Source organism: Schistocerca cancellata, chromosome 2 (genome assembly GCF_023864275.1).
Source record: "Schistocerca cancellata isolate TAMUIC-IGC-003103 chromosome 2, iqSchCanc2.1, whole genome shotgun sequence".
NCBI lineage: Eukaryota > Metazoa > Arthropoda > Insecta > Orthoptera > Acrididae > Schistocerca > Schistocerca cancellata.
The window spans coordinates 402172694-402197497 of record NC_064627.1 but is presented as its reverse complement, the minus strand read 5'-3'; the positions used below and the strand labels follow the sequence as shown (position 1 = coordinate 402197497).

The following is a 24804-nucleotide window of genomic DNA, read 5'->3' as shown; positions in this document are numbered from 1 at the left end:
GTGTATTTGCGCAGTCAGCTGTTCCAAACACCATTTGAAAATAGCGGGTGCAGAAGCACTGCCAAATGGCAAATGCAAATATTTAAACAAGCCCTAGTGTGTCAACAGATCACAGTTTGTGGGTTGACTGTAGACATAAAGTCAACAAAGAGTCGAATGCGACCTGAAGTTTTAGGGAGCAAAACCAGTGGACTTGACCTTTGACTAGCTTGTATTGGCACAATAGCTCTGCTATCTTGCAATTCTTAAAGTTGAACAGTGACTTTATCCCGTAATACAATTGGAACAATTCTGGCCTAGCAACATTTCAGCTGAGCATTGTCTTTCACATTAATATGTGCAACATAATTGTTAGCCTTGCCTGAACGTTCAGAAAAGAGTTCCAGGAATTCTTTTAGCAAGCTGGCTCCACTGTTTTTTGCATGGAATGCAGACACTGACAACACATTTTCCTGAATGTTAAAGCCAAACAAATCAAATGAATCAAGACCAAATATAATTGCGTAGACTTTTTCAGCCAGAGTCAGTCGACATAAAAGTTTTCTCGGTATGGTACCTCGTCATATTGTATAAAACTACTGCTGGAGAAAAGCCAACATTTCGGCCACGGTTGCAGTGGCCTATTTCTGGGTCTACTGGTGCGTTCTAGCAATGCAGTGTCCCTTATGTTTTGTTATTACTGTTCACTGCGCATGCCATTATGTCATAGTTTTAAAAAGATAGTTCATTTCATTGGCTACTTAAGGAAGAAGGAGAAGGAACTTTATTTTATTTTTATGCCATTATGTCATAGTTTTAAAAAGATACTTCATTTCATTGGCTACTTAAGGAAGAAGGAGAAGGAACTTTATTTTATTTTTATATTTTTTATTTTTATTTGTTTTATTTTTATTTATTTTTGGCTGCCAGCAATCAGAGTCCAACAGACCACACTCTCAACAAGAGGCGCGAACACTTGCGGCCAACATTCAGCATTTGGTAAACAGGATCCAACTCCTCATTTGCCGGTGACCACCAATCATGGCACATAACACAAGAGCCAATAGACAATAGAGGTTACGCTCTCCCTCCACTGCAATAACCTATTAAAATAAAGTTCCCTCTCTTCCTTCCTTAAGTAACCAATGGAATGAACTATCTTTTTAAAATTTTGACATAATGGCATGTGCAGTGCACAGTAATAACAAAACATAAGGGACACTGCATAGCTAGAATGCACCAGTAGACCCAGAAAAAGGCTGCTCCGACCATGGCCGAAATGTTGGTTTTTCTTCCAGCACTAGTTTTATACGATATGATGTGGTAGTGTACCCAGAAAACTTTTATGTCAAAAGACCAAATATGTTCACACAATCACGTGATAGTAGCACCATAAAAGTCACTATGTGCGTATGCGATCAGGCAAAGCACATTTTCTGAGAATGTGACAGAGGCACCTGTGTTGAACTGAAATTTCCCACAAAGGAGTAAATGAACAAAAAAGTTTGTCAGACTGGCTTATCACTGAAGAAACTGCATGCTTTCTAGTGTTGCTAATGCTTGTTTCAGACTTTGAATATACTGCGTTAATGACATGGGCCTTGTGACTAGATTTTTGTGAGTGGGCCAAATTCGTATGTTTGTTCCATTGCAAACATACAGATTGTACATGTCCTTTCCTGCCACAAGCATTACACTGAGCTCGTCGAGACAGGTAGTCTTGACGTTTATTCCGTGAATAACACCAAGGGCAAGACATAATTCATTTCGCCTGTTTAGTGAGCTGCTTACGTGGCGTGGAGAGGTGTTTATGTGGTGTGGCGAGTGCAAGCTGCTGCTAATGGGCGGGTCGCAAAAAAGGGACTCAACCCAACAAATTTGCCAGGTGCTCAAATTTATTGGCCGACAGGACACCTGAATCGTACAGATCTAGTATTTGCTCTATCTGCTGAAATGATGTATCGGACTCTATCAAAATCTGCTCTCTGAGTATGACGTCAGGTACATTGTACACAATCGCATCACACAACAACAAATCTGAATATAAAGCTCCACAGTCACATTTGAATTTTCATTTCGTCGTCATACCCTGCAAATCTGTTACCCACTTGTGATAAGTTTGTTCTGACCATTTTTTGCAATTAAAGAATTGATACCTAGCCACTACCACATTCACTTGTTGATCATAATAGTTAGTTAGCGAATCTACAACCCATTTATGTGAAAGCTCACTCAGAGTGGCATTGGGGAAGAACTTGTGAGTTAATCGGAACACTGTTCTTCCTACCATGGATAATAGATAGGGAAGTTTCACAGTACCTAGTGCGTTATTTGGGCTACAAATTGTTGCAACCACTCAAGCAACTCCTCCTCTTGTTCACAAAACTGGTGGAAAGACGGTATAGCTGTAGGTGTTGCTGTAAATGGTGCTTGTTCTGTCAGGAGCACAGCATTGGCCAGTAGCTGCTGCACCGTGTTGAGCAGGGTAGATAATTGTTGAGTCTGCAGCTGAAACATCTGCATTAGCTGTGTTGCATCTAACACTGACGGCTGTGGCACCTGAGCAGGGTGTGGGATAGGTGGGGTAGGCATTTTGGAAGAGACAAATGCAAGAAACAGACAAGGCAAGCAAGAAAAAAATAAGTACAAAAGCAAAGAAAATTCCTGCAACACCCACCTGAAAACGCTGATTAGCAAAAACACTATAAGAGATTGTTAAAGCAAGTAAACACCCCTGCAGAATAAAGACGAGAGAATTAGGTGCCAGAAAAACGCACAAGAAAATTCCGTGGCCACCAGGCACTGGGTTCTTCTCATAACTCTTTGCCAGTGTGGGATCCTTCCCACTAGGCTAATATAGGGTGCCTAGGAAGCTGTTTTCTCGGATAGCTAACAACGTTAAAGCAGATCTTAATAACGGAGTTTATTACAGTGAATTAAATTTACTATACTTAACTTTGCCTTTTTGCAAAGAGAGGTTACAAGCAATTGGCAACATGCAAATAATGAATATCTTTCAATATTTACAATTTCCATGCAAGCAATTAATAAAGATCACAAGTCACGGCTAAATCGTCGGATGATGGCTCATCTTCTAGTGCGGCTCTTTTAGTGGGGCCATGGCTAGGTGGCGTGTTGCTTTTATTCTCTTCGTGTAGATGCTACTCTTGTCATGTTGTGGTCCTAGTCAGGGTACTATTTATTGGCTGACATCATCTCAAAGCCTTCTCTTCTGTTTTGTTCAGGATGATGTGCTGGCACTTGATGTTATGACGGAACACCTGTATCATCTGAAAACAAAACTAATTCTGCCACTGGACATCTATCCAGACCAACACACAGGAATTCCAAACTGCATCAGGATCCACTGCAAGTGCTGCAACAGTTAGGCGGGAGGAGGGAAAACTTGGATTTCGTGGTCAAGCGACTGCTCATAACCCACACGTTACGCTGGTAAATGCCAAACGACGCCTCAATGGTGTAAGGAATGTAAACATTGGACGATTGAACAGTGGAAAAACATTGGGTGGAGTGACAAATCACAGTGCACAATGTGGCGAACTGATGGCAGGGTGTGGGTATGGTATGGCGAATGCCCTGTGAACCTCATTCGCCAGCATGTGTAGTGCCAACATTAAAATTCGGAGGTGGTGGTGTTATGGTGTGGTCGTGTTTTTCATGGAGGTGGCTTGCACCCCTTGTTGTTTTGCGTGGCACTATCACAGCACAGGCCTATGTTGATGTTTTAAGCACCTTCTGGCATCCCACTGTTGAAGAGCAATTCGGGGTTGGCAATTGCATCTTTCAACACGCTCAAGCACTTGTTCATAATGCACGGCCTCTCGTGGAGTGGTTACATGACAATAACATTCTTGTAATGGACTGGCCTGCACAGAGTCCTGACCTGTATCCTATAGAACTCCTTTGGAATGTTTTCAAACACTGAATTCGTGCCAGGCCTCACCGACTGACATTGATGCCTCTCCTCAGTGCAGCAATCCATGAAGAATAGACTGCTATTCCCCAAGAAACCTTCCAGCACCTGACTGAACGTATGCCTGCTAGCGTGGAAGCTGTCATCAAGGCTAAGGGTGGGCCAACAGCATATTGAATTCCAGTGTTACTGATGGAGGGAGCCATGAACGTGTAAGTCATTTTGAGCCAGTTGTCCGGACACTTTTGATCACATAGTGTATGTCCGCGCTCTGTTTTTCCATGAAAGCAGAAGTGACCTAACGGTTATAGGGATTACTGATTCTTTTTGTTATGGTGAGAGCCCCATTCAAATCCCTTTATGCACCAGGATTAATGTGTTCACTCATTTCAAAATTTAAAAGAGCAATCTGCAACACGAGGCAAATTCTAGGAACAAAGAATTTAGTAGTGGCTACAGCACAATTGTTTGCTGCAGTGCTGTTTGGTGGTGGTAGTTCAGGACCGGCCTCTACCGTTATCTTGTGTAACCATAGTTCAAAACACTCTCTGCCTAAAACTGTCATGATATAATAATAATAATAATAATAATAATAATAGTCAGTTTGGTAACAGAGGGAAGTGTTGGGAGTACACATTGCAGAAGGAAATCAAGGCCTGACCACAGTAAACAAATTCAGATAGATGTGGGTTTTAGTAGTTATTCAGAGGGGTGGAGGATTCTACAGGATATATCAGAATGGAGGCCAGACATCTGACTGAAGATCAGAACACCCTTTTTTTTACAGTATTGTAGTTATATGCTATCTGTCTTTAGCCTGTAGTGTAATCTATATTGTATATTTAAGTGTATATTATCCTCTTCCCCTGCTTGGAAAAATATATTGGTACGTTACATTTCCACCAGCAGTTGTTCTCCATTCTATGGCCCAAGTCCAACATTATTAATTTATATGTATTTATTGTTCTGTATCATATAATAAGAACGTAAAAGGTTTTTCTTCTTCTTTATGAGTATGTGTAACCATTCATGTTCACTTTTAAATATTTAGCACATTTTTGTTGTTTTGTCTGATTTTTAGTTTGTATTAGAACATGTGTTTATTAATTTTGTTAATTTGTTCATGTATTAGTGATTCTCATTTACTTTGTTTCAGTCACCTGAAGAGGAACTGGAACTGGAGTTATACATCTAAGTTTGCTGCTTTTGATCTAGCTGGAAATATGGTAAGAAAACTTATTACTTGATATGTATCCTATTATTTACAAAGGCATTAAATTTGGCAACATTCAAAAGCTTAGTTACTGCATGAGGGTGGCTTTTTGTTACTTGCAGATTCATACACCAACAAAACTAAGAAACAGGGCTTGGTGCTAGCCATTTTAGACTGCTGAAAACAAGCATTAATTGAAATTACTATATTTCTTTACTTCTAATGCAATGTGATCCATGGTATAAACTAATGTTAATGAAGTACAGTTTGAACTGAGGTGACTAAAATCACCTTACTTTATACCTGTTGGAAGAAGCCAAGTATGTGAAAAAATGAGCAGAAGGGAGACATAAGAGATGAATAGGGACATAAGTGATTCCTGAAAATGTATATTTTTCTCTGTGCCCAGGGGGTGAAATGGGGCTGAATGCTTAGTTCCTATACTATGGTTAAAAGGATCCAGACACCTGGCTGAAAATGACTTACAAGTTCGTGGTGCCCTCCATTGATAATGCTGGATTTCAGTATGGTGTTGGCCCACCCTTAGCCATGATGACAGCTTCCACTCTCGCAGGCATATGTTCAGTCAGGTGCTGGAAGGTTTCTTGGGGAATTGCAGTCCATTCTCTATGGCGTGCTGCATTGAGGAGAGGTATCGATGTCGGCCGTTGAGGCCTGGCATGAAGTCGACATTCCAAAACATCCCAAAGGTATTCTATAGGATTCAGGTCAGGACTCTATGCAGGCCAGTCCATTACAGGGATGTTATTGTTGTGTAACCACTCCACCACAGTCCGTGCATTTTAAACAGTTGCTCAATAGCGTTGAAAGATGCAGTCGCCATCCCCGGATTGCTCTTCAGCAGTGGGAAGCAAGAAGCTGCTTAAAACATCAATGTAGGCCTGTGCTGTGATAGTGCCTCCATGAAAAACCCGACCATTCCATAACACCACCACCTTCGAATTTTACTGTTGGCATTACACATGCTGGCAGATGAGGTTCACCGGGCATTCACCATACCGATACCCTGCCATCGGATCGCTACATTGTGTACCATGATTTGTCACTGCACACAATGTTTTTCCACTTTTCAATTGTCTGACATTTACGCTCAGTACACAAAGCAAGGAATTGTTTGGCATTTACTGGCATGATGTGTGGCTCATGAGCAGCCGCTTGACCATGAATTCCAAGTTTTCTCACCTCCCCCCAACTGTCATAGTACATGCAGTGAATCCTGTTGCAGTTTGGGATTCCTCTGTGATGGTCTGGATAGGTGTCTGCCTATTACACAATACAACCCTCTTCAATTGTCGGCAGTCTCTGCCTGTCAGCAGTCGAGGTTGGCCTTACACTTTTGTGCTATATGTGTCCCTTCACATTACCGCTTCAATATCACATTGGAAGCAGTGGACCTAGGAATGTTTAGGAGTGTGGAAATCTCACATACAGACAAATGACACAAGTGACACCCAATTACATGACCACAGTCGAAGTCCGTGAGTTCTGAGGAGCACCCCATTGTGCTCTCTCACGATGTCTAATGACTACTGAGGTTGCTGATGTGGAGTACCTGGCAGTAGGTGGCAGCACAATGCACCTAATATGAAAAACATATGTTTTTTTTTTTTTGGGGGGGGGGGGGGATACTTTTGATCACATATTGTATATTGCCACGATTTGGCAGTGGGGAAGCAGAGATGGTGACTTGCTGAAAAACAGAGTACAGTTTGAGCTGTAACTAACTAAAGTTAGAGAAGCTTCAAGCTACCAACTGGCAGAATATCAGTAAATCGATGCACATGAATACAAGCTAGCAAAATTGTTGTGTTTTAGAGCGAATAACTTGGTTTAGCAAGAAAAAGGCACTGATTAGTATTAATGCTTGTATTGAAGCATTAGCCAGGAAAAGCTTCGCGAGCTCCCATTGAAGGGAGATATGACATGATAGGATGAGAGGAAATCAGTATTTAAATATGGTTTACCCAAATTTTTGTACATTGGAATGTTACAACCGCATTGCATATGAAGTAATTACTTGTCAACAGTCAGATATGCCTGGGTGGACACAAGTGTTAGCACACTGCTTCTGGGATGTGAGGAGTTGATTTGCCCCACATCGAATCCATCCACTGGATTTAAAATGTGCTGACCAGGCAAGATCTGACTTTGGGATGGACTGGTATCAACTCCTGCCTCAGTTACTCGATTTGCAAACATTTTGAAAATGTTCTCACATTTTCACAAGGGATAACTCGAGACTCAGATGAATGGGGTATGCAAATTCCGTCCACGGAGGAAAGGATAGGGGGGCGGGGAAGGCAGAGACGGCAGCCAGCCACCGTCTATTGCTAACATTGCCAATTCTAGGATAACATGCTGACCCTGCAAAACATGGTGTAAAGGCCAGAAAAAAGAAGAAAAGATTTATCAACACTTATGTATCTGTAGACATGAATAATGCAACAGCATAATTTTCATTACTGTTGGTTTTAATAGTATGATATAACCTATGATTTGTGTGTGTGTGTGTGTTTGTGTGTGTGTGTGTGTGTGTGTGTGGTGGGGGGCATGCATTTGCACGTAGAATGCTAAATAGATCTTAACAGTGTGTTACAAGCAGTGTTACTAAGGTCAGAGAAGATCTTGTTCAGATGAGGTACAGGCAGAAGTAAAGTGGTGAGGGTAGGTCATGAGTCATACTTGGGTAGCTCAGTTGGTAGAGCACTTCACTGCAAAAGGCTAAGGTCCTGAGCTTCAGTTTCAGGCAACACAGAGTTTTAATCTCCCAGGAGATTTCGTATCAGCACACAGTCCACTGGAGAGAGAAAATCTCATTTTCAAAACACCCACCGGCCGCGGTGGTCTAGCGGTTCTAGGCGCGCAGTCCGGAACCGCGCGACTGCTACGGTCGCAGGTTCGAATCCTGCCTCAGGCATGGATGTGTGTGATGTCCTTAGGTCAGTTAGGTTTAAGTAGTTCTAAGTTCTAGGGGACTGATGACCACAGATGTTAAGTCCCATAGCGCTCAGAGCCATTTGAAACCCATAAAATATACAGCCACATTTAATTTTAACTTCATTTTGTTCATTGCTCATTCTTTTCCATTGTCACAACAAACTACAAACATTCACCAAAATATGTAACAGTGTGCAACAAATTTTCATTGAACATTAGTTATATTTAGGATTTCTACATTTATTTAGACATAATGAGATGAAAAATAGCCATTAAGAGAAATATGTAGCTCCAGCTTCAAAAATACATTTTATAGCACCAATACACATTTAGATACGTAACAATGTACTATATAAATGTTTAGTATAGGAAACATGCTAATAATTGTCAATTGCTGAGGTAAAAAGAAAAAAAGCACTTGAGTAGTGTGAAACTCTTGCAGTGATAAAATTTGAGAAGTGTCATTCCACAAATTACTAATACTCTCATATTCCCTACTGGATTTTCCGTTGTTTGCTTCTTTGACTCTTGCTTCACTCAATCAAGAGAATTTTTCCCACAAGTACTTATAAGCTTTGCCTTCTTCTTCTTCTTCTTCTTCTTCTTCGCCTCCCCCCCCCTCTCTCTCCCCCCCCCCCCCCTTTCCTAAATATTTACCACAAGTACTTATAAGCTTTGCCTTCTTCTTCTTCTTCCTCTCTCTCTCTCTCTCTCTCTCTCTCTCTCTCTCTCTCTCCCCCCCTCTCCCCCCCTTCCTAAATATTTAAATATTACACTGTTACACTGTGTTGTCACTTTCAGAGACTGAATGATGCAAAAATGGTTCCTGAGTGACGGAATACAATTGTATCATTGGCAGCTACAAGGTGTACAACTTTGCTTCTGCCATTTTTGCCCGACATTTGAGGCTTTAATGAAACAAATTGGTTACTCATGTATCATTCAAAGTATTTTCCATCACTGGCCACTACTTTCTCCCATCTTTTGGGCAGTATACAAATTCTGTGTCAAAAAAATTGTTCATCTTCTGAAGCAATCCATGAATCTATCCAATTTGTGGCTTCTTCATGAGATCGGAAGTGTTGGTCAGCCAGGTCATGCACCATTGATCTAAACAGGTGATAGTCAGAGGGAGCTATGTCTGGAGAATATGGTGGGTGGGGTAGGACTTCCCATTTTAACATTTCCAAGTACATTTTGACCTATTTTGCAACATAGGGTCGAGCATTGTCATGTTGCAAAATCACTTTATCGTGCCTCTTGCTGTATTGTGGCCATTGGTCTTTTAATGCTCGATAACAAGTACCCATGGTTGTTTCACTGGTACGTGATGCTGAGTTGGTCCCACCAAATGCAGAGCATGATCTTGGAGCCATGAATATTCGGTTTGGCCATCGACATGAAAGCATGGCCGGGATATCCCCATGATTTTTTTCATGTAGGGTTATCGTAATGAACCCATTTTTCATTCCCCGGTCACAATGCGATGCAGAAATCCCTTCCGTTTTTGCCTCTGAAGCAACTGTTCACAAACACAAACACCGTTCAATGTCTCTTGGCTTCAGCTCACACGGGATCCAAGTTCCTTCTTTCTGAATCATGCCCATAGCCTTGAGATGTTTTGAAATGGCTTTCTGTGTCACTCCCACTAATCATGCCAATTCTTCTTGAGTTTGATGCGGGTCTTCCCTCAGCAATGACTCCAATTCTGCATCTTCGAAAACATTCTCTCTTCCACCACTATGCCAGTCTACGACGTTAAAATCACCATTCTTGAAGCATTGAAACCACTCGTAACACTTTCTTTCGCTAATAGCATCCTTACCATACGTACTTTAGAGCATTCGATGAGACTCAGTCGCTGTTTTCTTCATATTGAAACAAAACAGTAACACCTACCGCAAATGACAAGAATTAGGCTCGTAAACTGACATTTTCAATCAAGAACAACTTTATGATACAGACACAAATCGACTAATGTTTGAATGAGGTTATGTTGACCGAGGTCCAAGCTAACTGCCTGACATCTACGATCTGTTTCTTTCAACCACTACTCACCACTGTCGCCACCTATTGGCAAACGGCAGAAGCAAAGTTGTACACCTTGTAATTTATTACACTATTAAAGAAAGATGTTCCCTGTAATTGTTGCTCTAGCTACCTCTGCAAGTAAGATGTATGTATCATTTAAACACATTATCCATTCCCTTTGTCTTCCTTTCTGATTAAACCCTTAGTAAACTAACATACCTTATGAGCTAACACTTCTCTCTTATTTCATCCAGTTGGATATTCCTCTGTCCAGCTCATGTTTTTCTGCCATATTTCTTGGCATTCTCTGTGAATTCTACTTCTTTTTTCATCTCAGTTTTGTTGTTAATTCTACTTGAGTTCATTTATTTCCATGTTTCCACCATTGATTTTCACCTCTTCTATTGCCATGTCCATCTCTATCTACTTATCTTACGTTCTTCAGCCTTCCTGTTCTCTTATTTTGTACAACTTCCACTCTCAAGCATCAACACCACCATCTATTATTTCTGCTCTTCTATCCCCATTGTCACCACTGATATGCCCCATTCCACTATTCATCTCGCTATATCAATTTTGCTGTACACATGTTCTCCAAATAACATCACCTCTCATTAAATAAAGATTCATTATCATACCCACACGGTACAGAAACAAACCCACACAAAATAGAAACCCATGCATCTACTCGTGAGTAGCCGTGTTGCACAGAAAAGTTGATGGTATGTGAACATGTATCCAAATAATCATACAGTCATAATGTTTTTTCTAGACTCTGATTGTTAAGCAGGTACAAAATACTAGCACTATCCCACAGCAAAGACAACAAACACTTTTTCAAAAAACGGCACTGAAATAAATCGTGTATATGTTCAGCAAAATACCATAAATTAGGATTGAAACTATTATGCTGTAGTATCTTTAACACATAAAATGTTCACCAGACCAAAGAAATTTCACTTCAAATGACGGTTAAAGAAATTTCATTGGTACTCAATATAACTGTTTGGTAAGAAATTCACTTCTGTTAACTGGAATTGTATCATAGTTCATCACTTGTCATTTTGAGGTGTTCCTATGGGCAATAATATAGTTTCATGCTCACTATTATTTTCACAAAAAAGTGTTAAACTTTTCTGGTGAAGTACAAAGCTGATCAGAAAACAGTGCTCAATATTTTTAAGAAATTTTGACTTTCACCGAATACTACTTAAGCTCACTTACTTCAATGTTTGTTTTCTGATAATAAATATACACTGAAGTGCCAAAGAAACTGGTATAGGCAGGCGTATTCAAATACAGATATATTTAAATAGGCAGAATAGGGCACTGCTGTCGGCAAAGCCTTTATAAGACAACAAGTGTCTGGCGCCATTGTTAGATCCTGCTGCTAGTATGACAGGTTATCAAGATTTAAGCGAGTTTGAACATGGTGTTATAGTCGGCGCAAGAGTGATGGCACACAGCATCTCCGAGGCAACAATGAAGTGAGGATTTTTCCAAAAGACTATTTCATGAGTGTGCCGTGAATATCAGGAATCTGGTAAAACGTCAAATCTCCGACATAACTGCAGCCAGAAAAAGATCCAGGACCAATGATGACTGAGAAGAGTCACTCAATGTGACAGAGGTGCAACCCTTCTTCAAATTGCTGCAGATTTCAATGCTAGGCCATAAGCAAGTGTCAGTGCATGAACCATTCAACGAAACATCATCAATATGGGCTTTCAGAGCCCACTCGTGTACTCTTGATGACTTGTGTTACACAAAGCTTTATGCCTCAACTGGGCCCATCAACACTGACATTGGACTGTTGATGACTGGAAACAAGTTGCCTGGTCAGCCGAGTCTCGTTTCAAATTGTATCGAATGGTTGGACGTGTATGGGTATGGAGACAATTTCATGAATCCATGGACCCTGAATGTCAACAGGGAACTGTTCAAGGAGGTGGAGGCTCTGTAGTGGTGTGGGTCGTGTGCAGTTGGAGTGATATGGGACCACTAGTATGTCGAGATACGACTCTGACAGGTGACACATATATAAGCATCCTGTCTGATCACTTGCATCCATTTATGTCTATTGTGCATTCCAACGGACTTGGTCAATTTCAGCAGGACAATGTGACACCCCACACATCCAGACTTACTACAGAGTGACACCAGGAATGCTATTCTGAGTTTAAACTCTTCCGCTGGCACCAAACACCCTGGACATGAACATTATTGAGCTTATTTTGGATGCCTTGCATCATGCTGTTCAGAAGAGATCTCCACACCCTCATAACCTTACGGATTTATGGACAGCCCTGCAGGATTCATGGTGTCAGTTCCCCCCAGCACTACTTGAGATAGTAGTTGAGCCCATGCCACATCATGTTGTGGCAGTTCTGCATGCTCCCAGGAGCCTACATGATATTAGGCAGATGTACAAGTCTCTTTGGCTCTTCAGTGTAGTTGTAAAGGCAGTTTCTTCTATTGTAATCTGCAAGCTCATTATGGTGATAAGTTGTATTTATCCTTTTTATCTGAATCCAAGCAGACATGATATATGTCTGCTTGTGTCTGTATATGTGCGGATGGGTATGTGTGTGTGTGCGCAAGTGTATACCTGTCCTTTTTTCCCCCCCTAAGGTAAGTCTTTCCGCTCCCGGGATTGGAATGACTCCTTACCCTCTCCCTTAAAACCCACATCCTTTCGTCTTTCCCTCTCCTTCCCTCTTTCCTGATGAAGCAACCGTGGGTTGCGAAAGCTTGAATTTTGTGTGTGTGTTTATGTTTGTTTGTATCTCTATCAACATACCAATGCTTTCTTTTGGTAAGTTACATCATCTTTGTTTTTAGATATATTTTTCCCACGTGGAATGTTTCCCTCTATTATATTCAATATATTACAACATCTACACATCGTTCCCATACATATCATGAAGACAAGGTTAGACTAATTACAGCGTACACTGAAGCATTTAAGCAATCATAGTTCCCATGATGCAGACATGAATGAAACAGAAGAAAGCTGTAATAACAGCCATGCACTTCATAGCTGTTTGCAGAGAATATATGTAGATGTAGGAAACATTGCTACTCAGGACATAAAGAAGGTGTTGAGCAGCAGACACACACATTTGAAAGTACATTTATAAGTAGACTAAGCTGTTGGACAAAGTCATTCACCAGATTCGGAAAAAACCACACACGCACACAATGATCAACATCGTCTCCTGATGCTGAAGGATTCTTCATAAAAAATCATATGCTAAAACCTTTTTTAAGCATCAGTCATTCAGGTTTTTAAGTATTTTGTGATGCTAATCCTATGAGTCTGCCAAGCCTTTGACAAAGAAAGTAATGGATGGTTCAAATGGCTCTGAGCACTATGGGACTTAACTTCTGTGGTCATCAGTCCCCTAGAACTTAGAACTACCTAAACCTAACTAACCTAAGGACATCACACACATCCATGCCCGAGGCAGGATTCGAACCTGCGACCGTAACAGTCCCGCGGTTCCAGACTGCGCGCCTAGAACCACTAGACCACCGCGGCTGGCAAAGTAATGCATAATAAGATTTATACTGTATTTGTACCTACTACATTGAACTATTGTAAAAATAAATTAAATATTTGATTCATTTCATTTTCAGTCCCAGAACACTGAAGTGAAAAAGCAGAGTACAGTATCCATCTCAGAAGAAATAAAGAAAAATAAGGAAATATTTGACAGCTATGTGGTAAGTTCCCTTTTGGAAAGTTTCTAGAAACACATTACTTGATGTTTTAGTTTTAAAAAATTAAATAAAATGTCCTAAGTGTGATGTTAAGGTGTGTGTGGGGGGCGGGGGGCTGGAATGTGTCAGAGTCACACTTTTGTAAACACAGATCCACTCTCCACATAGAAAATGAGTAATGTGGCACAGTGGTTAGCACACTGTAATTGCATTGGGTAGGAAAAATGGTTCAAATCTCTGCCCGACAATGCAGATTTAGGTTTTGCTCGATTTAAAGTGAATGTTGGGATGGGCATTCCAAACTGAACTTGCATCTTTCTCCAACACACAGCCAGACATATCAATTCAGCATCAGTTTGATGGAAAGCAGAATGTGTAATGGATGCTGGCTAGTAGCAAGTATACCAGGAACTATTTTCTCAACACTTTTTCACCACTCACAGCAAAACTGACATGAGTCCTCCCTGTCCCCCTCCCTCATCACAGATCCGGGTTATGCACTTGCTGTGTGTCATTTAATATGCTCTGGCAGTTTGTTGAGTATGGATTAAGAGAAGGTAGTATGAACAAAGAATTGCTGCTGTCACAGTCTATTTCTGTAGGCTGTATTAACTATTAGCAGTCATTTATCTATTTTATTATATTGATGCTCAAAAAGATTATATTTTGGCATAAAATGATCAGCAGAAAAAGGCAAGTTCTAGAGAGAAATAACTGCTGCATTTCCAGCAGATAATTTTTCTGGCCATTAGCCATGACTCTCAAAGGTATGTTGCAGGTTTGATTAATTTTGTTACTATTCTGTTTGTTCAAAGAGTAAAAACTGGTTATTGATTTCATCATATATTTTGTTGCCCATACATACTGGGAGATGAAGAAGCTTGCACAGGATAGAGTAGCGTGGAGAGCTGCATCAAACCAGTCTCAGGACTGAAGACCATAACAACAGCAACAACATAAGAGCAGCACAATGTTAATAGTACATGGTGAAATACAGCTAATGAAATATTTATTAACTTGTCTAGTTGAAACATAAAACTTTACACACTGTGTGAATTTTAGGAAAACTCATTTTAATTTATATCACGACAGTTCACAAACTGGAAAACTTTTTCTGCATATTAAAAAAACATAAATACCAACCTGTATGTTGGGTACATCACCATCATTATCAACATCAATAGTCCCTCCAGCGAGCTGGTGCTGTTATTCAACACTTTACACACAATTGTACAGCTATTTCCAAAATCTTTAAGAATTTATTTCCCACAAACATCATGAGGTCTTTTGTTGATTACAGTTCTCCAAACTATTTCCATTAGGTTTTATGTCTCAGCCTCCTTTTCTAGTCCAAGGTACCTCCATAAAAAATCTTGTTTTTTCTGGGTACAGTAATGGAAGAACTTCATTCCATTTGCCTGAAGATGAGAACTTGGTGTAATTGATGTTTCTGCTTCTTATACTTATGCCTGTAGAAAAGCTCTACCCCACAATATCTGATGATAAAAATAGTACAATTTTGTGGACCATTTGTACTAATTTTTGCATTTTCTTTGTAACATTTAACTGAGCTGTTTTGGTAATTCTCCACTTTTTCCAGCTGTCTTTGTGTCGCTTATGAACAATGTGATTTTGTCAGACTTTGGCTGTACTTTCACTTACACTTTCCCACGTATAGTATATCATTTGCAGATAAGCTCATTGGACATAAAATTAATCGCATGGAAAGAACTGACATAGGGAACAACTTTATGTGTGGGTAGTGATGACTAGTGTGTAGAGTGTACTGTATTGTATTCTCTTCTTTTGTCTTCTAATTCTGTTGATGAGAATTTTAGTTCGTCAGTTTTGTCAACATCAGAATATTGCAAGCCTCACCAGTAAATAATTAGCTTTGAACTGATCGTGAGTGTTCTAGCTTCAGGCAGTGTACAATAATAAGCACCTAAACTGAAGTCATTGTCTAAAGTTTTGTTAGTTACAAACTATCAATTTTTGGTCTCACAGTCGTTCTCCTCCCCACACTTCACTCCCACCCCTACCCAAAAAAAGAAAAAAAGAAAAAACATGCAGACCCACACACAAACACAGTTTCCATATCTTTGCAATTATAGATCTTCTTCACTGTCTTGTAAACACTCTTCTGCCTAATTTCACTGTGTGCCATGTGGATAGAAGTTTCATTGAACAACATAAATGCACATTATGTTGAACTACAACTTCATTAAGAACACTGAGAAGAAAATGTAACATCAACAATATTATTATTCGCCTGCTTAACAGAGAAAACTGATTTACGTAACGAAGTGAAATAAAACATGTTAAAATATTGTTCTGAAATTGTCAAGTTTTAAAATGAATGTGAATATGAATATAGGCATTAGCTGATATGACATTCATTCATTCATTTATAGGGAAATACCAAGAAAGGAAATAGACTCCAGCGTTCAATTTCAAGAAAACCAGATGTGGCTGTTGCTGCAGCACCTGTGTTGAAGCGAACCTCAGCACCAAGGCGTAAAGCAAAGGCAAAGAAGATCACACGCAGAATTCTGATTCGACAGAAGAAGAAAGAGCATAGACCTTACTATGATGAGGCTGATCAAGCCGCCTTGCTTCTCATGAGTAAATTGTGTGTATTACTTTTTTTTTTATTTTTTTTTAATAGTAGTTTTCTGTTCAAATGTGCTGAACTATTTTCTGCAAGTTCTCCAACACCACATAACTACTGCACCATACATTGATTTGAACTTGCTTACCGTATTTACTCGAATCTAAGCCGCACTTTTTTCTGGTTTATATAATCCAAAAAATCACCTGTGGCTTAGAATCGAGTGCAAAGTAAGCGGAAATTCTGAAAAATGTTGGTAGGTGCTGCCACAACTAACTTCTGCCGTCGAATATATCTAGTGCTACACAGGCATGCTTTGCAGGCACAAAGATAAATACTGGCGCCAAAACCTGTGTGTCAGCAAATAAAAAAAAAAAGGTAGAAGACGAGCTTTTTTCTCCACCCCGAGTTTCGACCACTGCATTTTCATACATTATCCAATGAAGTAAATACAAATTAAGTATTGTTCATCTTCGAATTTAGCAGCATTTCAATGTACTACGAAAATCCGACTGTCAAGACTGTTTGGGATGTTTGTCAATATGGCCAACTCTATGTTCTGAATTTTTTTCATACCTGTGAGAAGACATGGTTGCTAATAGGAACTTTTATGAATTGTGAAAAAAATGACTCTGAGCACTATCGGACTTAACATCTGAGGTCATCAGTCCCCTAGAACTTAGAACTACTTAAACCTAACTAACCTAAGGACATCACACACATCCATGCCCGAGGCAGGATTCGAACCTGCAACCGTAGCGGTCTCGCGGTTTGAGACTGTAGCGCCTAGAACCGCTCGGCCACTCTGGCTGCCTATGAATTGTGAATCACATGCAATATTCTCTTCACCATAAGAATAATACGAATATAAACATTTTGCCATATATTCTTTCGTGTTTGCTTCTATCTCATTTAAAGCCTGTCTGCCTAATAAACTACAAAACTAGAGTGAGAGAACAGCAGACGCGGAAGAATATACATATCATGTCATGTTTGTATTCATATTATTCTTGTACCTAATAGTGATACAGTCAGAAATGAAGCAAGGCAATTGACTAGATTTTTAAATCTAAGATGACTCTAATTTCTGTGCAGAATGTAATGTACTAAAGAGGCGTCTGCAAAGATTTTCAAACAGAGAAAAATTTTCGCTAAACTCTCGTTCAAACATCTTCTATCATACGCATTCTATTATTTGGTTCTTGTTGATCATTATCAAAGAAAGCAGTAGTCTAAGTAACAACAAACAGCAGTCTCTTGCCATTGTTTCGCTAATGAGACGATTCCTCTCTCTCTCTCTCTCTCTCTCTCTCTCTCTCTCTCTCTCTCTCTCTCTCTCTCTTTTTTTTTTTTTTTTTTAAGCGGCGGTAGCGTGCACAAAAGCAAGCCATGTCGCGAGCGGCGACAGGCCGTAAACACAGAATGCAACAAACAATGCATGACACAGTATAGTAATACATTTTTAGCTTAGAGTGACGTAAACACCTGTAACAAAGAGAATGGCACTTATCATATCAAAGAAAAATAAGCAATCAATTCAAACCAGATGAAGCATGTGAAAAAGGAAGGGTACCCATATAAATACGGATGGAGTGCCTGACGCATAGCAATGGCTACCTGGTATAGCTTAACTGCTAAGCTTACAACTCGAACCAAACTACTGTAGCTGTATCGTCATTCATTCGACCTAAATTGTGTCTCATATTACAATGGACCAACATTGTTTCGATTTGGAGGTGCGGCCTAAAACTTTTCTCTCCCCTTGAATTTCGAGTCTCAAATTTGAGGTGCGGCTTAGATTCGGGAATTATTTTATTTATTTTTTTTTTTTTTTTCCTTGATTTCGAGTCTCATTTTTCAGGTGCGGCTTAGATTCGAGTAAATATGGTACTGTATTCCACTCTTGGTCCCTCTTTTCAGTGTTTACTCCTGCATTTTATTCCATTTCCCAAGTGGTACTTAAGCTTGAACGCTGTCAATCTTGTCTTTCTTTTAACCAAGTGAAACCTAAAATCTTTCTCTCTGTGATTCAATTTAGTAAATTTTCATTAGTTATATGACCTACCAGTCCTATCTCCAGCATGTTTATGTTGCTGTGCTAACACGTTTCTCAGACTCAGAAAGGTTTTCTTTTTTTTATCAGTCTACATTTCATGTCCTCTTTACTTCTGTCAGCAATTGCCTTTTTTGGTACAGGGATTATTACATTATTTATGTGGTATGTGAGTTTATTTTTCTGTCTCTTATACCCTGAATACCAGCTGAAACAGGTTATTATGGTTGGTTCACTCAAGAATTTTAATAATTCTGATGGAATATCGTCTACTCCAAGTGCCCTTTTTTTTCAGTGCTTTGTCAAATTTTACTCTCAGTATTGCATAAAATCCATCTTCCATTTATCCACTTCCTCTGCATGACTCACAATATAATCTTCAAAGTTATTTCCTTTATTCTTTCCTTCTGTATATTGCTTATTCAGGAGGATTACAGTCCAGATTCACATCACACCATCCAGATTTAGCTTTTTCATGATTTCGCTGAATCACTCCATTCAAATGTCGCTGTGGTTCTTTTGAAAGGGCATGGTCGACTTCCTTGCCCATCCTTGATACATTCTAAGATTGTGCTTTATCTCAGATGACGTAGTTGTCAATGGGATGTTAATCTTCATTGCTTCCTTCCTTTGTATATTGCTTCCACCTTTCATGTTTCTGTTCTTTGCTTAGTACTCACTTCACATCTGAGCTGTTGATGTTCCTTCAGCTGCTTCTCATTTTTGTGGAGATTTTTTTTTACAATTTTCCTATAAGTGGTATATATCTTTCTTATATCAAACAATGGAATCTCCAGATAGGAATATCACCAATGTAGGAAAAGACAGATTGCTACTTAATGTAAAGGAGACGTATCAAGTTGCAGACAGGCACAATGAAAAGACACTCACATACAGCTTTCTGCCACTGCCTTCATCAGTAAAAGAGACACACACATGCACCATTCATCCACACACACAAGCAAGCACACCCCCACAGGACCCCCATCTCCAGCATCTCGGGCCATAATGGTGTATCTCAAGTGTCCAAGATTTCCGCTGGGCATTGTCTTCTAGTCTAGATTTTCCTCTGCTTCCTACCCCATTTCATATATAGGATCTTGTCTCCTATTGTATTCCTTTCCCTTGTTCAAGCTAGTTCTTGCCTAGCACATCCTTTGAAACATAAAAATGTCTTTTGTTTCAATGTGTCCAGGTCTCATCTTCTTAATTCCCAGTTGTCTAGTTTGTTATTTTGTAACCAATACATTATTGTCAGAGTCCAGTTCAATGTCCAGAAATATTTTGAAGTTTAAAAAATGATTTCTGAATCTCTGTCTCACCATTAAATAATCTATCTTAGATCTTATGAATCTTCAAATTTATTCCATGTATTCAATTGTCTTTCATGATTATTAAACCATGTTTTTGCAGTATTCAAGAGGCAACATCCAATTTCATTCATTTTCAACCATCTCTGTTCACCTATTATTTTTCCATCTCTTCCCGTTCTCACTATAAAAGTTCAGTCCCCTATCACAATCAAATTCTTGTCTTCCTTAACATGCTGAATATCTGATTTCATGTGATCATTATTCTTTTCAGTCTTGTCATCAACTCCTGAGTTAATAGGCATATATGTTTGTACTGTAGTAATGGATCACGGCTTCATAACTGTCTTGTCATCGCACTACATTCCTTCTACTGTTCATAATAGTTCAGCCACACTCCTATTTTTGTCATCATTATTAGAGCTACAACCTTTAATGAACAGAGAAAGCAAAGATAAACTTCACTGTGTGCCTGTTCCATGAAAAGAAAGCATGTAGATTCCTAATTCCTAAAAATTGTATTTACCAAGGTACTGAAATATTGAAGATTAATGACAGAGTGGATTTTGTCCCTAGTATCTGATCCCTTTCCCTGTTTTGACTGAAGCTTGTTCCTCTTTCTTTAACATGTTAATCGCTTATGGCTTGAATTGTTCCAGTCATGTAACCACTATTGTGATGTTTATGTTAATGAAGTTCCAAATGAACACACACACACACACACACACACACATTTCAGAAGAAGGACTTCTTTGTCTGCTATTCAAGGACTCCTCTATACTATGAGACTCAGAACTTCAATCATTTAGGACACAATGCCCTGCCCCTTTCTTCTGTATCATCTCCCCCTTCCAGCCCCAATGACCGAGCAAGGTGGCGCTGTGGTTTGAACCTACCTTCTGTTATGTCACACTAGCACAATGGACTCACATTTGGGAGGACAATGGTTCAATACAGCATCTGGTCATCCGGAAATTGCTCCAGGCAAATGCTGGTATGGTTCCTTCGAAAGAGCACGGCTGATTTCCTTCCCCACCTGTGAAACATTTTGAGCTTGTGCTTCATCTTTAATGACCTTCATGTTGGCAGGATGTTAACCCATTGTCTTCCTTACTTTCCAATCATCATGCTCTGCATGAACTCACCGTGTGCAACGCTCATTCACCTGCTGCCTTGCCTCTTCCACTTACATTCATATCTCCCTTCCTCCCCAAGCACCTGCACCTGTTGCCTCTCAATCTCATTTGTCAGCCATCCTTCCTCAAACCTTCCTCTCACTCCCCGTGTCCTTCCTCCCTTGCCCACTATATCTGGTGCAATCCCACACCCACTGTATGAATTATAAATCAACTATTAATTAGGATTTAGGATCTTTAGTAATGTTAGCTTCATGCCACATGTTTTATCGCATGCATGTTTAGGAGACATAATCCTCATACTCAAACTGCTCTTCAGAATATGATTTTAATTTCATTTACATGAAAATTTACTTTTCTTTTAGACGAGTTGATTGGAGCCGTACAGAGGACAATTTTTTACTGTTGTGCAAAGTTGCTAGTATGTATCTTTGTCCAGTTCCACGACAGCAGTTGGTTCCTTTCCAATTAATCCGAGATATACTTCATAGTAAATTCCCGGTAAGCAATATCTCAAAGCTACTTTACATTTAAAGTAATTACTTTTGTCAGAATTGTAACCAAACTTCAGAGACAGTTGCTGAACATGTGTGTGTTTTTAAAAAATAATACTCTTGAAGGGGATTTATTATTTTCCCAGTTAAAATTTTATTTTTCTGTATGTATTATGTATTGTGAATATGTGCTTAATAAAATCTGACACTCTTTTTCTCCCCATATAGGAATCACACAACAAAACATCCCGTGCATGTCAGCGGCGTATATTATATATGATGAAAAATATGTCAACATCCAGTAGTGTTGCATTGTTTTTAGAGGAAATTCGGCAAGATGCGGAAATAAAGAAAAAATTTGAGGTATTGTGAAATTCAATTATAATTTGCTTGTCTTTGCACTGATATGACTAATGCTTTAAAGAAATCACGGCACTTTACATGAATATCTATAGGAAAATAGGATTTCATAATTAATCTGCAATCAAATGAAGTTAGAAAAACCAAAATACTTACAGATTCAGATATTTCTACATCCATCAAAAGAGATGAAGTGATTTGAGGAAGCAATATAATCTGGAATTAAGTAGGAAATGACCGCAGGTGAAGTTAGATAAAACACAGAAAAGTCAACAATGAATTGCTAGCAAAAGATGAGGTAATGGAAGGAAGAGACAGAAAATAGGAGGATCTAAGATATGCAGAGCAAGGAGTGACAGTGATAGGTAGGAGAGGAGGAGACAGTGAGTGCTCAGCAGCAGTATTAAAATGAGGTTTAGATGTACCACCACCAAAAAAAAGGGGGGGGGGGGAGTGAAATTTCAAGACAGGAAAATAATGAGGTGGAAAATTGGCAGGAGAGGATATGGAGAGGGCAAGGATGTGAAACTGGTTACAGTTGATGATGCATACAAACAGAAGCACAACTGAAAAGTTTGTGAGAATAGAGTATGTGCAGAAGAGACATGACAACCATGCAGGAGTTATTTATAGTTCAGCAGTAGCTGCTAAACGCCAATTTAGATCTTGTTCACATGTAGAATGCTGTACATCATTTGCAAGATATCTGGAATATGGTGTGACTGCTTTCACGCATGATTTAATACCTGGTGTCAGTGCAACAAAGGGATTTATTTCTCGTGCCTTTAGAGAACATAAAATGCATTGATAGCTTGCAAAATCCTTTCATACCTTGATGTTCTGCACATCATAGAAAGTCCACTTAAAGGTCCACCAAGGAAGTCTGCAGTCATGCCAGATCCTGTCAGCTCTTAAGTAAAACACCTCAAAGAATTAACCATTATAGAAACCTAAATCACAACACCGTAGAACCGAGCAAGTTGTTAGCAAGAGTCTTCATTGAAATGCTGCAAGTCCTGGCAGTAACGATCATAGGCTGTTGATCTCAATTTCTAAAGAGAGACATACTGAGCAGAACTAACATCGGACTTTAATGCTGGGGAGAGTACAAATGTGTCTGAACACACACTGCACCAAACACTCCTAATGATGGACCTCAGCAGCTGACGACCCATGCATGTGCCAATATTAACACTGTGACATCGGCAACTATGATTGAAATAGGCCTTTGACCATCAGCACTGGACGTTGGCACAATGGCAGTGCATTGCATGGTCTGAATGAATCCCGAAACCTTCTTCATCATGCTGATTGAAGAGTGTGATTATGTCTCCTTCCAGGGGGACAGCTCTGTTACACCTGTACTGTGGGACAGGGACAAGCTGGTGGCAGCTTCATTATGATCAGGGGAACATTCACTTGGGCATCCATGGCTCCAGTGGAACTCTAGCTAGGCACCATTATGGCCAAGGAGTATCATACACTGGTTGCAGACCATGTACATCCCTTCATGACGATTATATTTCCTGGTAGCCGTGGCATTTTTCAACAAGATAATGCACTATGTCACAAGGCCAGGAGTGTGATGGAGTAGTTCGAGGAACACAGTGGTGAGTTCCAATTTATGTACTGACCCCCCAACTCACCAGACCTGAACTCAATCGAACACATCTGAGATGTGATTGAATATGGCATCAGAGCTCATCACCCCTCTCCCTGAAATTTATGGGAGTTAGGTGACTTGTGTGTGCAGATGTGGTGCCAACTCGTTCCAGGGACCCACCAAGGCCTCATTGTTTCCATGCCATGACGTGTTGCCACTGTCACCCATGACAAAGGTGGACATACCAGCTATTAGGTAGGGAGTCATAATGTTATAGCTGATTGGCATATAGCACACGGGCCCTGTCTTTGATTAGGAGGGTAGCAGTTGGGGGGTCTGGGTGGGAAATCTGTTTCTGTACTAGCTGAGCAGAATATTATATGCCTTGTAAGACTCTAGGAAGACTGTTCGCATACTTGGGTTCGATCTGTTTCCAATTGCAGGTTTGACACCCTCAGGTGCCAAGGAGCTGGTGACAGCTGACATGGAGCTGGTGACAACTGTCAAAATACAGGTGCAGTTGGTTTTAGACACACCTGAGGTCAAAAGAGGATTTTGTTGTGCCATCAGAAAGGTGGAAATAAAATGTGCAGTAACATATACTGAGGTGACAAAAGTCATGGGATACCTTCTAATATTGTGTCAGACCACCTTTTGCCCAGCATAGTGCACCAACTTGATATGACATGGACTCAACAAGTTATTGAAACTTCCCTGCAGGAATATTGAGCCATGCTGCCTTTATAGCAGTCCATGATTGTGAAAATGTTGCCAGTGCAAGATTTTGTGCAAAAACTGACCTCTCAATTATGTTCCATAAATGTTCAATGGGCTCCATGTTGGATGATCTGGGTGACCAAACAATTTGCTCAAATTGTCTAAAATTATCTTCAAACCAATTGTGACAGTTGTTGCCCAGAGACGTGGCACATTGTAATCCATAGTAATTCCATAATTGTTTGGGAACATGATGTCCATGAATGGTTACAAATGCTATCCAAGTTGCCAAAGATAACCGTTTCCAGTCAATGATTGGTTCAGTTGGACAAGAGGATCTAGTCCATTCCATGTAAATATGGCCCACAACATTATGGAGCCACCACCAGATTGCACAGTGCCTTATTGACAACTTCTGTCTATGGCTTTGTGGGGTCTGCGCCACACTTGAACCCTACCGTCAACTTTTATGAACTGAAGTCAGGCCTCATCTGACCAGGCTATTATTTTCCAGTCTTCTAGGGTCCAACTGATATGATCATGAGCCCAGGAAAGGTGCTGCAGGTGATAGCGTGTTGTTAGCAAGGGCACTCACATTGGTTGTCTGCTGCCATAACCCATTAACACCAAATTTTGCCACATCATCCTAACACATACATTTGTTGTATATCCCACATTGATT

General features: G+C 39.9%; 1 protein-coding gene across 1 annotated transcript in view; it reads left to right on the top strand.

Moving 5' to 3' along the window:
• The window catches only part of LOC126161840 (general transcription factor 3C polypeptide 1), a 359490-nt gene that overhangs the window by 206648 nt on the left and 128038 nt on the right, over positions 1 to 24804 (top strand). The window contains exons 17-21 of the mRNA XM_049917946.1: positions 5070 to 5139; positions 13755 to 13841; positions 16253 to 16470; positions 21314 to 21449; positions 21671 to 21805. Coding sequence (XP_049773903.1) covers positions 5070 to 5139; positions 13755 to 13841; positions 16253 to 16470; positions 21314 to 21449; positions 21671 to 21805 — 646 coding nt within the window. The remainder of the gene's footprint in view (positions 1 to 5069; positions 5140 to 13754; positions 13842 to 16252; positions 16471 to 21313; positions 21450 to 21670; positions 21806 to 24804) is intronic.